This window comes from Aspergillus foveolatus, assembly GCF_047715535.1.
Source record: "Aspergillus foveolatus strain CBS 279.81 unplaced genomic scaffold BDW70scaffold_2, whole genome shotgun sequence".
Lineage (NCBI taxonomy): Eukaryota > Fungi > Ascomycota > Eurotiomycetes > Eurotiales > Aspergillaceae > Aspergillus > Aspergillus foveolatus.
In genome coordinates this window covers 894966-909643 of record NW_027396066.1, presented here as the reverse complement: position 1 = coordinate 909643, position 14678 = coordinate 894966, and the positions used below count along the sequence as shown (strand labels likewise).

General features: G+C 49.8%; 6 protein-coding genes across 6 annotated transcripts; 3 read left to right on the top strand and 3 right to left on the bottom strand.

Moving 5' to 3' along the window:
- The first annotated feature begins 65 nt into the window (after positions 1-65).
- On the top strand, positions 66-1384 carry ssuA (RNA polymerase II subunit A C-terminal domain phosphatase). The gene is made up of 2 exons (XM_073735203.1): positions 66-150; positions 336-1384. Exon 2 carries the CDS (start codon positions 458-460, stop codon positions 1310-1312), a length of 855 nt encoding a protein of 284 aa, XP_073600802.1. The 5' UTR covers positions 66-150; positions 336-457; the 3' UTR covers positions 1313-1384.
- A 117-nt stretch (positions 1385-1501) lies between these two features.
- Positions 1502-4636, bottom strand: BDW70DRAFT_167670 (putative DNA excision repair protein (Rad26L); the record flags this gene model as incomplete). Its single annotated transcript, XM_073742295.1, has 2 exons — positions 1502-4476; positions 4528-4636. 2 exons carry the CDS (start codon positions 4634-4636, stop codon positions 1502-1504), a joined length of 3084 nt encoding a protein of 1027 aa, XP_073600801.1.
- A 167-nt stretch (positions 4637-4803) lies between these two features.
- Positions 4804-6048, top strand: BDW70DRAFT_127034 (exosome non-catalytic core subunit SKI6). The gene is made up of 2 exons (XM_073735202.1): positions 4804-5332; positions 5394-6048. Exons 1-2 carry the CDS (start codon positions 5034-5036, stop codon positions 5890-5892), a joined length of 798 nt encoding a protein of 265 aa, XP_073600800.1. The 5' UTR covers positions 4804-5033; the 3' UTR covers positions 5893-6048.
- Positions 6049-6491: 443 nt separating this feature from the next.
- BDW70DRAFT_40016 (high-affinity Cu transporter CTR3) lies at positions 6492-7856 on the top strand. The gene is made up of 4 exons (XM_073743928.1): positions 6492-6814; positions 6869-6899; positions 6963-7476; positions 7615-7856. The coding sequence occupies exons 1-4, from the start codon at positions 6749-6751 to the stop codon at positions 7649-7651; spliced, it is 648 nt and encodes a 215-aa protein (XP_073600799.1). The 5' UTR covers positions 6492-6748; the 3' UTR covers positions 7652-7856.
- Positions 7857-7869: 13 nt separating this feature from the next.
- cyp4 (peptidyl-prolyl cis-trans isomerase) lies at positions 7870-9651 on the bottom strand. Its single transcript, XM_073735201.1, has 6 exons — positions 9599-9651; positions 9448-9508; positions 9047-9281; positions 8704-8876; positions 8530-8636; positions 7870-8474 (listed from the first exon to the last, which is right to left on the bottom strand). Exons 3-6 carry the CDS (start codon positions 9231-9233, stop codon positions 8288-8290), a joined length of 654 nt encoding a protein of 217 aa, XP_073600798.1. The 5' UTR covers positions 9234-9281; positions 9448-9508; positions 9599-9651; the 3' UTR covers positions 7870-8287.
- A 256-nt stretch (positions 9652-9907) lies between these two features.
- BDW70DRAFT_167668 (putative cell polarity protein) lies at positions 9908-13759 on the bottom strand. The gene is made up of 3 exons (XM_073742294.1): positions 11877-13759; positions 10743-11825; positions 9908-10673 (listed from the first exon to the last, which is right to left on the bottom strand). Exons 1-3 carry the CDS (start codon positions 13128-13130, stop codon positions 10269-10271), a joined length of 2742 nt encoding a protein of 913 aa, XP_073600797.1. The 5' UTR covers positions 13131-13759; the 3' UTR covers positions 9908-10268.
- Positions 13760-14678: the final 919 nt, after the last annotated feature.

Sequence of the window (14678 nt, the reverse complement as noted above, 5' to 3'; positions counted from 1 at the left end):
CATCACGAGCGGCACAAAACTCCCACCACCATCACCAAAACCTCCCTTTTAAGTCTTCCTTACTCGCTACATCGGGGCTGCGGCCCTTACCTTTCATCCTCGTTTTACACTGTAGTTTTGCTCTTCCCTATCATGATAGGTTTCTCAAAGGTAGGCGGAAGTTTGATTCCCCCTTTAGACACAATTGCGTGATGATCTCTTATATATTGGAGCTGTCCTAGCTTACTATGCGGACAACCTTTATTACATACGCTTTTCATCTTTCTGATCCCCTACCACTCGATTCACCAGCACTTATCCACATCTACTTTTGTAGCCTTGCTAATTACAAGTAGTCTTTTCAGGGACCACCGAGTGAACATACTTTCCAGCCTCCTTAGATCATTGCGGAGAATATTTTCCATCATCTTGATCACAATCGTCACTCTTTAGGCTTCATATAAGGCTACTATACAAGATGGCCTACGACCCGCGATTAGCGGGAGCAGGAACTGCGGCCCAGGAGACCCCGGCACCTCCTTCGCCTCCAGAGGCAGCTGTAACGACAGCTACTGCTCCAAGTGATAGCACACCAAGCTCAACAGAGAAGACAGATTCATACAAGCTGCGCTTCTGCACTGTATGTGCATCAAACCAGAACCGCTCGATGGAGGCTCACCTGCGTCTATCCACCGCAGCGTCGCCATTCCCAGTAATTTCTTTTGGCACGGGCTCCCTAGTCCGCCTTCCAGGCCCCTCCATCACCCAACCTAATGTTTATAATTTCAACTCAACCTCCTATTCCCAAATGTACGATGAGCTCCTTTCCAAAGACGAGCGCCTGTACCGCAATAACGGCATCCTAAACATGCTCGACCGCAACCGCAACGTCAAGTGGGGCCCTGAGCGCTTCCAGGACTGGGTGCCCGGTATGCCGCGGATAGACCATGTTTCTAAAGGTGACAAGGGTGCACTCGGGACTGAGGGAGGCGTAGTAGACGTCATCATCACCTGCGAGGAGCGCTGCTGGGATGCTGTCGTCGACGATCTTATGAACAAGGGCTCCACGCTCAACCGGCCTGTGCACGTTTTCAATGTGGATATCAAGGATAATCACGAAGAGGCTCTTGTAGGCGGGAAGGCCATTTTGGAACTAGCTACGCGGCTGAATGAAGTCGCTACGCAGGAACAAAAGGCTCTGGGCTCAGGTGGATGGGAGAATGGGACGGGTGAAGCTCGAAGGAGCTTTGATGAGAAGGTTCCAGAGGTGCTTGGAGCATGGCAGGAGAAATGGCCTAATCTGCCGGCATTATGGACTTTGGCTTGGTTGTAGTCCGGTTGTATTCATTGATGGCTACGAACGTCGTGTTGCTATATAGGCACAGCAATGAATGTTGATGAATCATTCTCAACTATATTAAATACACTTGTAAAGAAAAGCCATTCCTCATGTTCTATGCTAATAGCGGATATTCGTCAATCATGTCTCGTAAGTGAATAGTAATAATCTCACGAAGAGAAATTACGATCCCGCTGCGGCCCCGGCCTCAGAAGCTTGCTCAAGAAGTGCCTGCCTCCTCTCGCGATACCATCGATCAAGACAAGCCCTCCTCTCAGCCTGCGTCATGCTCTCAACAACAAGCGCAAACTCCGTCGCATTCCGGAACCCAAACCGTCTCGCCATGCTACAAAACTGGCGCTTCATCACGTCTTCCGGTGGATGATACTTAAATGTCACTGGTCGTCCGTTTTTCTGGAATGTCGGAGCCACAACGGCACCGGCGACCTCATCTTGCGAGTCGCAGAAGACTTGGAGGTTGGCCAGGCTGTCATCCTCAGCTTGCTGAGCTTGGCGGCTTAGTTGTTCTTCGACTTTAGAGGAGCCGACGACTTCGTTGTTTAGATGTGTATATTCGACGCCTGCGCCGGCGAGGATAGCTTGGATTGGGTCGTGTTTGGATGGAGTTTTGGATTGTCGCCGGTGGGAAAAAAAATCTTCGTCGTCTGCTTCGCCTCGGATTTTGGCGGCGAGTTGGCTCATGGCTTCGTCATCGTCGTCTGGATTTCTACTCCAGGAACCGTCTTCGGAGCCCGCTTCTTCCAGTTCCAGTTCAATATCCATGACCTGTACGCCGGCTTTACTTTCGGCGATATTAGTCTTGTTAACGATATCACGCAGTACAATGTTGTCGTTTTGGTATTCGAAAATGTTTTCGAGGCCGAAAATCTCGCCTTTCTGGTCTTTCTTTTCTTGGACGCCCTTGAAGTAGCGTCGCTCGGTGCTGGCGTTGTATCCAATGTTCGCTTGCTGTTGCTTATAGATCTGTCGGGCGTAGACAATCTCTTCAATAGTACCGGCGGATATGAGGCGAAAGACCTCTACGTTGCGTGTCTGGCCTATTCGATACGCCCGATCCTGGGCTTGGAGGTCGTGGGACGGATTCCAGTTAGGGTCAAAGATTACGACCTTGTTTGCCGATGTGATATTCAGCCCAACTCCGCCAGCCCGCGTGGAGATCAAAAACACGAATTGCCGCGGATCAGAGTTGAACTCGTCGACGACCTTGGCCCGACTTTCATAGGCCATCGATCCATCCAGGTAACTGACGTTGTAGCTTGTATGGTTGAAAAGCATCTGTAGCATCTTCAGGAGACGAACGCTGTGCGAAAAAACAAGAACTTTGTCCCCATTCCCGTGCCACCATTTCAGGAGTTTTCTGAGGACTTTCCACTTTCCACAGTATTCAGCATCAGCATAGTTGATTATTGAATCTCTAGTGCGATATAGCCTCTCCCACTGATCAGGAACCGCAATCTCCAGCATCTCCTTATCCTTTTCCTGCTTCTCAAACGGGTCCGTGCTCTGTGGAATGAGGATAGCAAGATGATTGCTCAGCTTCTGCAGGATTTGCATAGCTGGAAACACATAAGTTTGCCAGCGCCTGCCTGAAGGTAAATATTGCTGACAGCACCAGCCGGCCTTCTTCCCGGAACCACAGTCGCATTTATTGGCCGAGGACTTAATGTAATAGATGATATCACTGTCTAAAAGTCTCTCATATGCTTGTGCTTGGGTATCGGTAAGAGGACAAAAAACGACGCGGTCGATTTTCTTCGGAAGCTGGTCGGCAATCAACGTCTTCATCCGCCGGAGGAAGAACTGAGGAAGAAGATTCTCCACGAGTTTTTTAGCCGTCACACGGGCTCGTCTTAGTTGCTGTACTGTGGCATCATGCGACTGACCGATCTTCAATGGCTCAGAGACGTGACTCTTCCACGTCGTCACAGGACCCAGTCTACCAGGGTTCGTCCAGTTTAACAAGGTCCAGAGCTCCTCGTACCTATTTTGAATAGCGGTACCGGTCAAGCCAATACGGCACAGTGCATTGATGTCATTCATCGCCTTTGTGGTCTCTGAGCTTCTCTCCTTGATGGCATGGCATTCATCCGCAATGACACAATCCCAGTCAACCATGTTCACAGCATCCCTATTCTTCAGGTATGTGCTGTATGTTGTAATTAAGATTTCAACGCGTCCGGATTTTGCAGCGTGAAGAACTAGGTCCTTATTGCTCCCTTGATAGGCATCGACATGCCACCAGCCCCAACGGGACAATTCTGACTTCCAGTTTTCAATTAAAGTCCCGGGGCAGATAATGAGCGTTCGCGGATACCACAAATCTCCTTCACTCCTTCGCATCTTTCTCATCCTCTTGTCGTCTCTTTCGTCTCCTGTCTTCCCGTACGCCGCAGTTAGGAAGGCAATCACCTGAACTGTCTTCCCCAAACCCATATCGTCTCCAAGTATACCCCCTTTCTGGTAAACAAACAGCTGATGCAAAAATGCAGCACCTTCCACCTGGTAAGGACGAAGCCACTGGGCAATGGGTGCTGGAATTACTCCCAGGGAACAGGGTAGGCTGATATCTTTGTATTCAGCGCAAGGCTTGATGCCAGAGAACTCTGGTTTCTTACGAAGGTAGTCTAACCGCTCATCATCAGAGAAGTAGACATGATCATAGCCTGGAGGTAATTTCAGACCAGCGTCCTGTAGGTGCTCCAGCCGCCGGTCAAATAGAAGCCGACGCTTCTGTAGGTAGTCGGGAAGGGTATCCTCCATCAAGTCATCATCAGATAGCACTTCTTCTTTATAATCACGAAGATATGTAGGCCGAAACCCTCTGACTTCCTTCTTCCTCGGTACTCGGCCGACGAATGTGTCTTTGGCTGCGGCTTTGCTTGATTTGTTCTTTGCCACAGCTGTCGAGGTTCGCTTTCGCTTCCGGGATTTGCGACTCTTAAACTCTTTATAGACAGCTTCCCCTTCATTAAAGGAGTCATTGTCGCTGCTTTTTCCGTCGGTAACGTGGTCTACTGGAATCTTCTGATCAGGAGGGGACAACTTGATGCGGTGCGTTGATGCAAGCGTCGAGCGGGAGGGTGAAGGAGATGGTCTTTTCACTTTCGGCTTGGTACTTTCAGGCTTGGGGGAGGGGTCTGTTGAACTCAGTTAGCTTGCTGCTGGTGTAGAGACACTGAGAAGCATACGGGCGTGAGTAGTGTCATGGTTCTTCAGTGAAAGCGTCGAATTCAGATCGTCGTCAAAAGAGCAGACTGTGACCGTGTCTAGGTCATCCAAGTCATCAGTAGATACCATATCCAATGCATATTCTATCTTTGAACGGAAACCACGAAATATCAGCAGATTATAAAAGAAGGCAAGGGGTTGATGGCGGAGGAATAATGCGGAGAGGGCGATAAGCGATAAGAAGCTGCTGGGATCAAATTTGTCGCGGAAAAGTTGGCTTCCTCGCACCCTTTGGACTTCACTCCTGCGGTCGAGCAACTTGCAGCATAATTTGGTACTGTGCCTGTTACTAAACTCCTTTTTACTGGGTATATACACATTATTTCACGGTTCCATTTCTGCGGTTGCCAGGTTCCTCTACGAATAGCAGGTACACCGAGTGCGGGGAACAATCATTCGAGCTCAGCACGATTGAATCAGATCGCATTTGAGGACTGCATAAGGAGAATTGGCTAAATTGCTTATAATGCCTCTCGATACCTCTACAACATACCCTCTCACGAAACTGCGCCTTGACGGTCGGCGATGGAACGAGCTTCGGCTACTTCAAGCACAAATATCCACGAACCCGGCTAGCTCAGGGTCATCTTACTTGGCAATGGGAAACACAACCATCCTATGCTCAGTACACGGCCCTGCAGAAGGGCGTCGAGGCGATGCAACCGGTGGCTCTGCGGGTTCTTCGGGAGCAGTGGTGGAAGTCGATGTGAACATCGCAGGGTTTGCGAGCGTCGACCGGAAGCGACGAGCAGGGGGGAGTGACAGGTAAAACATAGACCGAGATACGATCTCTCGAGACCCTGCTGACCTGTTTTGATTCGACTAGACAATCCGGCCGCATTGCCTCAACATTGCGTTCCGCTTTCCAATCGCACCTTCACACATATCTGTACCCACATAGTACAATCAGCATTCACGTCTCTGTTCTGTCATCGGACGGCTCGGTCCTTGCTGCCGCAGTCAATGCCTGCACGCTGGCACTGGTGGATGCCGGGATCCCGATGCCCGGGTTGCTGTGCGGATGTACAGCAGGAATGAGTGGCAGTGCCTCGACGCCAAGAGATCCGATGAACGACACCTTGGACCCTTTGTTGGATGTCTCCCTACCGGAAGAGCAAGAGCTCCCATTCCTCACTGTTGCAACGACCTCGGTTCCTGCCGTTATGACAGATGGCGATGAAGATGACATGAAAGTCTCGATGCTGACGATGGATTCAAAAGTGCATCACACTTATATCGAGACGATGCTGGCTGTAGGCGTGGATGGGTGTAAGCAGGTTCGCGAAATCCTCGACGGTGTCATCAAAGGATCGAGCCGGAGGTGATGTGGCTTTGTTGTTTTTTCGCTATACGTAGCATGCATGTTACCTACTTTTACTCTGTACATCGATGATCAGCGCTGGATGTCTCAATCGATACGACAGCTTGCAGCCAAAAATAAAAATCCCCCAGACCTCGTGGTTAACTCGAGTAGTACAGCCTTTGACGTCGGGCTTTAGAGTCCCTGACCACGGCTACTACCACCACGATCACCACGTTTACGATGGGGACAAATGGGCCCTGGCCATGAAGTGTCATGCAATGAAAGCCAGAGCCACTCGCTTCTCTCCTTTGGTGGGTTTAACTTGGCCTAACAATTTAGCTCCAGAAAATGTGCTCAATCTTGCGCAGCAACAGAGCCACCCGATTGGCTTATCGTGCATGCAGTTCCAGCCTATCCATTCATCTTATATTATAGCACAGGCAGATCCAGCCTTCTTTACAGAACACTACTAGAGACAGCCTCTTATTGTTGAGCCTAGATTTACTAATTCTTCGGCTAGACTGCCTCAGCTCTAATTTAGGCCACCGTAATTTGATCAGGCCACGCAAATAAAGGCCAAACAGAGCTAATGCGCCGATTTGGAGGTCAACGAAGCAGGGTAGGGCTTCCCCGGGCTATGTACTGCGCTCGCTGCATTGTGTTGTCAATTGTGGCACCGTCGACCCTGCCCAATGTTTATCTGTAACCCAGCGCCCACTTCCGAGTCAATCTTCTTCTCTTTCTCTTCATTTCCCTCTTGGACTGCAGGATTAGCATCACGTTGACTTTTCCCCGCGAAACAAGCCTGAAACGAAACATAGCTATCTGTGCTGAAATACGTTCCACCGTAAGCACAAGCAACGAACGATATTAACAAGATGGACATGGACATGGGGGGAATGGATATGGGGAGCAGCGACAGCGGAGCCCAGTGTGTTATCTCGGTACACACCCTTCATTGAATTCATCAGAGCGTATCGAAGCTAACCCGCTGCCAGATGCTGTGGAACTGGAATACCATCGATTCTTGTACGAGCCTTACCTCCCACTAGGACAAAGTAGAATAGCAATGGATTTACAACATAAACACAGGCTTCCTTGCCAGCAGCTGGCACATTCGCTCGCGCGGCATGTTCGCAGGCTCCTGCATTGGCGTCATCTGTCTCGTCATAGTCCTCGAGTTCCTGCGCCGCATCGCCCGCGAATACGACGCTTTCATCATCCACCGCGCCCAGATGCGTGCTCAATACCTTGCTCCCTCCGCGCAAACCCAACCCGGCGCAGCCACCCCATCACCAGCCTCGGAATCTGACAGCGCAATTGGCATTGGCAATAACGGAACCGGGCCCCAAAAGACTCCTGCCAACACCTCGACGGCACCAGCAGCAGCCTCTGGGCCTGGTTCAGCAGCACCCTTCCGCGTCCGTCCAAGCCTCATTGAACAGGTTATCCGTGCGCTGCTGCACATGCTGCAGTTTGCGGTCGCGTACTTTGTGATGTTGCTGGCGATGTACTTCAACGGGTACATAATTATTTGTATCTTCATCGGGGCCTTCCTGGGCTCGTTCATCTTCTCGTGGGAGTACATTGGAGGTGGAATTAAGGAGTACGTTAACCTCATTGTCCTCGTTGCCCCGTCCTTCTCTGCTATCTCTTTAACTTCGGATCAATTGATTCAATATCAGACGAGATAGCCGAGGCCCAAGCCTTAATGATCATCGCTAACGGAGCGTTAAAAAAACAGGAACGACGCAACGGCTGTTACGAAATGCTGCGGTTGATATTTCACATACGCATATAATTCAGATCCAACAGGCCATGGCGATGGCACCCTTTCCTCTAGAACAAGGAGGACTTCCGTTGTCATAATAGTCACATAATAGCTAAACACCTTTTACCGACGCAAATAGGCAGTTGCCGATACTGCAATGTCGCTAATGAGCCACGAAAATCCGCCGTGACTGTACGGTTATCACTATAGATAGGGGTTAATCTTTCTTATAAGGCCGCCATTTTGTTTTCCAAGCGAGGGGTCCGTATTGTAACCATATGGTAGTTATAATAAGCTAGGACACACGCCGAAATGATCCATGTGTACTGGAAACTTAGGGCTGGGTGTCAGGGCTAAGAAAGGAACGGTAACGGAACACCCTATAACTCCGTAGAGCGGGGTTCAACGACTGCTGCTCCATTCCTTCAACGACAAAAGACAACTACAGTGCATTGACCACAAGCAAAGAAATGAACCCATCACGAGTGAAAACTGGTTATATCGACGCTCTAAATTACACTGGCCTGGAAAAGGGCTATATTGTACCATGGCCTCACAGCGTAACCAAGTTGCGACAGCTGCAATCAGCTCATATCCGCAGGGATTCCATTTAAGCTAGATATTTCATTAAACACGTTCACGCTGTTTACAGCTCACCGCAGTTGACAATGGTGGGCTTGACATTGGAGCGGGGAGCACCGGACTGGCTACCGAGAGACTCAATCTCCTTGACGACGCTGTAGGACTCCTCGTCAGCAACCTCACCGAAGACAACGTGCTTGCCATCGAGCCATGAGGTCACAACGGTGGTGATGAAGAACTGGGAGCCGTTGCTAAAGCAGGGTGTTATTAATTGTCTTGTTGCCGTATGAGTGCAGGAAAACGTACGTGTTGGGGCCAGCGTTGGCCATGGAAAGGAGACCAGGCCTGCTGTGAGTAATCTTGAAGTTCTCATCGGCGAACTTGTCGCCGTAGATGGAACGACCGCCAGTACCCTGTGGCGCCCATAGTTAGCCTTCAGAACAAAGATCTGCGAGGATTGCAGGAATAAAGAGGACTCACGTTGCCACGAGTGAAGTCACCACCCTGGAGCATAAAGTTAGGGATAATACGGTGGAAGGTGGAGCCCTTGTAGCCCTCCTTCTCAGGCCTCTTGCACAGCTCCCGGAAGTTTGCAGCGGTCTTGGGGACAACGTCGTCAAAGAGGTTGAAAATGATGCGGCCGGTCTTAGGTGCTATGACATGGCAAAACAAACGTTAGCAACAAGCAATTGACCAGTAAGGGCCGAATTAGTCATAAAACGGGTAGATTAAACAGCGGGCGTGCGAGAAATGGATGCGGGGGTCGACATCCATGTGAGAAGGAGGGGTAAATATGATGGTAGTATGCTTGCGCGGGACTTACCGCTGGTGCCGAGAGGAGCGTACTGGACGTCGAAGAAAACCTGAGGAGCCATAGCTGCAGAAGACTGGTGGAAGCCACGGAAAGAGATGAAAGAGGATTGACTGCAATTGAAGACGGAGGAGAGGGGACGAGAAGAGAAGGACGAGAAAGGTGGGGTTATTGTCGACTTGAGGCTTCGGGCGAACATTGTTGCTGGAGGGGCACTATCCGGGTTAACTCGGCCGCCGTCTGTGCTCTAGGTACGTCAGTCAAAGTACGCCAAACACGCAACTTCAGGAAGTGCAACGAATAAATACAATCACTCTTCGGGCAGCTCGGCTGCCCAAAGAATTGAAGTAGAATACATTTGTTTGACAGCTGTAGAGAAGGCTAATCTGATGAACTGGCATGGTTGGACTCACATTAGATAATCAGGGTTTGATAATTAGTAAAGGGATCGGTAAGTCGCAGAGCTGCGGATTGCTGCAAAAGCAGGAGATTTAGAATCAACCCGAAAATAGTATGGTACAAAAAGATATTGATTATATAATAAAATAAGAGAGATGATCGTACACTAAAAGTACAGAGGTGAGAATGAAAGCCGTTATCCTGCTGGAGAAAGCAACGCAAAAGCTCAAAGATTTGGCCTGGGCCCGGCTGGCTTTTGTAGCTTCCCAGACTCATGGGCACGTGATCCCGGTTCATGTCTGGGCCAAGCGGGAGGTAAAGGCTGAAGATCAGAGACTTGGATGTAGTGGGAAAACAAGAAAAAGAAAAAATAGATATAAAAATATTAAAGGATTATGATAGAATATATAAGTCTAATTGCAGGAATAGAGACAAAAGGACGGATCCTGGCGTCCATGCGGCACTTGGAGGACCGGAAAGAAGGTAGAGAAGAACGCTAAACATAAAAGTACAGAAGCTAGAGCGTTTCAGAAAAAAATAAAAAATAGAAAAAAATAAAAAATAAAAAATTAGAAAAGAAAAGCGTAAATTGCAGCTCATGAAGCTAAAGGGGAATAGATCGAAGATACAGGGTCGTTAACCACCAAGTCTAACTTTTCGTTCCGCATAGGTGCTCATTTCATGCGTGATCAGTGCGAAAAAAATTTGAAACCGCAAGTTCGAGTTGTTGGCGCTGACACAGATGATGTTATATCGGTTTGCTGGGCATTGAAGAAAGAGAAATGAAGATATAAGCGAGCATAAGTATGGTGGCCATGCACCGGCTAAACAACGTCTATCGGAAGTCATCGTCCTCGGCGTCACCATGATCAGTTGAGTCCAGCCGCTGGACCAGATCCTTGGTCTCGCGCGCAATCTCAAAGGCAATAGGTGGTAGCTGATTCGTGAAAACGCGAAGCTGTCCAGCATCAGTTGCTCCCTCGCCCTCAGCAGCAGCACTGACAAGACGGCTCCTCTGGTATTCAAGAGTTTCAATGCTAGCGCCGGCACGTTGCCGAAGAGCCGGATCTGTCTCCGGCCTGCTGATAAGATGTTCTGTAGATGAGGACACATTCGTGACTATTGAGGCGATAGCCGAGACATGGGTGCGAATTGTGGTCATGCTCTCCTCTCCACGGATGCTTGCAACCAGAGATTGAATTGACTGGACTAGCCCGTCGGCTTGGTCATCCACGTAAAACTGGTATCACGAAGGCAAAATGGTTAGAACTTGAACAGTAGGGTCAACAATGAAGAACAATTCACTCACCCTGAGCTCCTGAAGTTCGTGGTTTTCTTGTTCCACGGAATAACCATTTTTCAAGCCGTTGGTGACATGCTCTGACTCAGGAGGGGGGCTCATGGCACTATAGATAGATCCATTGCTCAACCTGCTCTGACTAGGTGCCACACTGAAGTAGTCGGGTGATTTCATCTGCGCGAACTGCTCCTCGTCATCGTCATCCAATTCGTCAGCCGGAGTCGGTCGAATCTTCACTATACGAATCAGTTCGATAACGGCAGTAGACATGTGTGAAGCCGCAGCATCCAGGAGAGAGATGGGAGATAGACCATTCGAACTGGCAAAATTTTTGGAGGCTGTGATTAGGTTATTCGCAGTTGCAGAGACTTTGCGCGTAGCTTTAGCACGTTCAGCTGAATCAGAAGATTTGGAAAGTTGGACATCTTGCAAGATATGGCGAACAGAGATCACAACGGCATTGATCTGCTGCATAACATGGTGATGATCGTCGGATCTTGCGATGCGAAGGAGATCGTCAATGGAAAGCTGGAACTTCGTGACATGGACGTCTTTGATGAGGCCAGCATCGTGCAGGAATTCGTTGTCTTTGGCCACGGTATTAACATCGGAACGTAGTTCTGAGATGCCAACAGAGGATGCACGGAGGTGCCGCAGTTGTGCCTTGGCTTTGGCATATCGGCCCTTCCAGGTAACCAATTCGTCTTCCAATCTGTGGACCTCTTCTGATAATCGCTCTTCATGCTCCAACCTCGAGTGGCTCTGTGCCGACAGCTCTCTCATCTCCATCAAAAAGCCAGCAGCCTCCCGCCGAACTTCTTCTGTCACCTGGCGTTGCTCATGCAGCTCAGCTTGCAACTTCTGGTGTCTGATCTCGAGGTCAACAAACTGAGCCTGCAGCTCGGCGTCCTCGCCTTCGTGCCTTGATGTCCCTGAAAGCTGGGCTTGAAGATCTCTTTCCATGACCTCATGTTCTGCCCGAACCTTCTCAAGCTCAAGCTGCAAAGAACTGTTTAGGTCTTCTGCTTTGTGTATTTTATTCTCAAGCTCGGATTTGATTTCATCCCACTCTTGTCGCTCGGCATTGCTTATCTGCGTAACTCATTAGCAAATCAAATAGCATGCCACCACTTGAAGGCTCACCTGTGACTTATCCTGATCTTCCTGGTATTTCGCGAGTTCCTCCTCTTTTGCTCTGAGCAACTCCTTCAACTTGCCCACTTCCTGCCGGTCATGTTGATACTTGTCGATTTCTTCGTCCTTTGTTTTGAGTAACTCTTCCAGCTTGCTGACCTTCTCCTGCAGCGTTGACACTTGTGATTGCGTTTCTGCCAGCAGCTTTCTTTCCCCATCACCAATCGTTGTTCCAGTCCCGCGCCTACTCCGTATAAATGAGTCCAGAGCAAAGGCGTCACTTCTCGAGTCGTAATCGTCTTCTGTACCAGCGGCATCATCATCATCTTCCACCATGGTGCTCTTGTTGGGAACAATAGTGTTGCTCTGGAAGGATTTGGCCATTGGTCCCTCACTATTCATACCCGCTCCGCTGAGAGACATTTTCCGAGGAGGATGCATCGGACTTCCAGGAGGCCCACCAGAAGGATAGCCCCTTCCCATTCGGGGCGGCCCTCGCGATTGGGAACGTCGACTATTCGGCGGTGGAGGGTAACCTCCAGGGCCAAACCCATTGGGCGGAGGGCGGCCCCGAAGGCTGGGCGCAGGACTAGCTCGGCGAGATTCCCTCGCAGGGAACTGGGGAAAACGCCGTTCTAGTTCATTAAATACATCGGAAGCGAGATCCCTAAAGCGTTGATGCTGAAGCGAGGCAAGCTTCTGGCGCGCTTGATTGCGCTTTTCGTGGAAATCGCTTCGCGGCGGGAGAAAAGGCGGAACTTCGGGACGGGGTGGTCGATTAGGAGACGGCATAGCCTGCTGCCGCCGGAGTAGTTCGTCATAAACATCTGTGCTGAGTTCATGAAACTGTGTTGGCGAGAGCCGAAGCAGTTTGTCCTGCGCTTTGCTTGACTTTCTGTTCGACCGCTCGTCCCGATAACTCGAAAATAGGAACCTTCTTAATGCGGAATAATGCTGCGCCAGAATCTCCTCCACCTGCCGCTGTCGCCTGCTACGCTGATCGCCCAATGTGCCATCGCTAGATCTCGCAGCAATGGAATTGGGCGGAGATGGGTTGCCCGAATCGCTCAATTGCGACGAGCCATTTGGCAGGCCAGCACTGTTGGGAGGCGCCGGTATCCCTGAGGTAGGAGGCGTCGCCAGATTGCTGCGAGTCGAGAAGGTCGGCGAGAAAGGCGCATCCGACTTCTGGTACTGATTAAGCCCTGACCAGTCACTTCCGTCTACTGAGACGGGCGACATGGTCCCTGATTGACCATTCATGAAGCCAAGCAACGTTATCCAAGATTACCACCCTCGCGAAAGCTGCTGCTAAAAAGTGTTGTTCCAATCCACCAATAGATCGCGTATTTATTCATATACATCCAATTCGGAGCGATGGCATGGGAGGGAATCGATTACGAGGGCAGCGGCACCGTTGGAACTCGAAAGATGATAAGTCTTTGATTGTAGTTGAAAAGAAAACGAAGATCCGCCAGAATTATGGCGCGAGAATGTAATTCCAGGCAGCAAAGGGACCAAGGTGAGATAGCGGATGGGAACGGGGTTGCGAAACGGACGGGTCAAGTTAGGTAGACGGCGAGGTAGAGAACGAGACTCGCCGGTTCGAACAAGGACGCAACGAAAATTGTGGTATAAAGAAAAGAATTAATGAATAAAAAGAACAGAGAATAGAAGAAGGATAATCCGTCTGTCTAAAGATGGAGTCTAGAGTCCGAAGGAGTGGAGGACTGACGGAGGCGAGACCGCGACTCCCAAGTTGAGGGGAGAGATCTGAGACAAAAAAGAGCGAGGAGCTGGAGAAGAAGCAGAACCCCGATCTCAGGTAACCCGACACTACTACTGACAGAGATGAAGAGAATGCCAGCTCTTCATAAAAAGGGGATCAGCACTCATTAGTATTCCCACACGGCGCTCTTGGAAATTAATGCTCGCCAGTTCTCCAACGAATCAATGGCCTTGAAAGGGGGAAAAGCCTTTGATACTGCTGGGAGCGTGTAGTGTGACCTTCACAAAAAGCAACTCTGACTCTGTCAGGTCCATCTCTTCCCTTCCCCTCCCCTTCTTGACATTCCAATGCAGACTCGAGATGTACAGTTATAACAGCTGGGTTCTTTATCGTGTCATCCTCTTTCCATTCCAGCAATGCATTTCAACCATTTCTTTGGAATGGAATCCAGCTCTCAATCACCTGAAAGTTCGAGCCGTCGGGACCGTTTAGTGCGGTCCCTAAGTGGCCGATGTGGCGGTGCGGCTTGGGGGCTGGTCTCCGCAACTCCCTCCCACTCCTTCGAGCTACGACTTAAGGGCCACGAGCTGTCTTGTTAGACCTTTCTATACTCAGGATCGTTGACGTAGAATTGCAATAATCAATTTGCGAGAAAGTCTTCACAGAATGTACCTGAAATCGTATTGTAGATCTCCAGGAAGCTGTCTACAACCACTACTCCGTACGCTGAAATCTTGCCCCAGCGGCTCGTCTATTCCAAGCGGCCAGACTCTACCTACGGACACTCTCCACCCCTTTTGAGGCCACCGCTCCACATTCTCTCGCTCCCGCTTAGTTCAGGAGTCTATGCAATTTCTACAAGAGTCCACACTACTGGCATATGCTGGCAAGGAGGATTTATTATTGCTCGGCGCAGTTGATACCACTAGTATATGCATGTATTATTCATACACATGTTATTATCCATACATTGCGAACAATCATCCTCAGATGTAGTCCGACGAGCAGCTGTCCTTCTTGTGCAAAAAGCGACTCCTCGTCTCCTTTGCTTTTAAGTATGTCTCTTGTTCAGGTCAATCCGT

Excerpts from the sequence above, each read along its gene's own strand:
- ssuA (XM_073735203.1), top strand. The coding sequence starts at position 458 with ATGGCCTACGACCCGCGATTAGCGGGAGCAGGAACTGCGGCCCAGGAG.
- BDW70DRAFT_127034 (XM_073735202.1), top strand. The coding sequence starts at position 5,034 with ATGCCTCTCGATACCTCTACAACATACCCTCTCACGAAACTGCGCCTT. Across the intron at positions 5,333-5,393 it reads CGAGCAGGGGGGAGTGACAG|ACAATCCGGCCGCATTGCCT; the intron begins GTAAAACATAGA and ends TGATTCGACTAG.
- BDW70DRAFT_40016 (XM_073743928.1), top strand. The coding sequence starts at position 6,749 with ATGGACATGGACATGGGGGGAATGGATATGGGGAGCAGCGACAGCGGA. Across the intron at positions 6,815-6,868 it reads GAGCCCAGTGTGTTATCTCG|ATGCTGTGGAACTGGAATAC; the intron begins GTACACACCCTT and ends ACCCGCTGCCAG. Across the intron at positions 7,477-7,614 it reads ATTGGAGGTGGAATTAAGGA|GAACGACGCAACGGCTGTTA; the intron begins GTACGTTAACCT and ends TTAAAAAAACAG.
- cyp4 (XM_073735201.1), bottom strand. The coding sequence starts at position 9,233 with ATGTTCGCCCGAAGCCTCAAGTCGACAATAACCCCACCTTTCTCGTCC. Across the intron at positions 8,637-8,703 it reads GTGACTTCACTCGTGGCAAC|GGTACTGGCGGTCGTTCCAT; the intron begins GTGAGTCCTCTT and ends TGGGCGCCACAG. Across the intron at positions 8,475-8,529 it reads GCCAACGCTGGCCCCAACAC|CAACGGCTCCCAGTTCTTCA; the intron begins GTACGTTTTCCT and ends ACCCTGCTTTAG.
- BDW70DRAFT_167668 (XM_073742294.1), bottom strand. The coding sequence starts at position 13,130 with ATGAATGGTCAATCAGGGACCATGTCGCCCGTCTCAGTAGACGGAAGT. Across the intron at positions 11,826-11,876 it reads AAGATCAGGATAAGTCACAG|ATAAGCAATGCCGAGCGACA; the intron begins GTGAGCCTTCAA and ends TGAGTTACGCAG. Across the intron at positions 10,674-10,742 it reads ACGAACTTCAGGAGCTCAGG|TTTTACGTGGATGACCAAGC; the intron begins GTGAGTGAATTG and ends TCGTGATACCAG.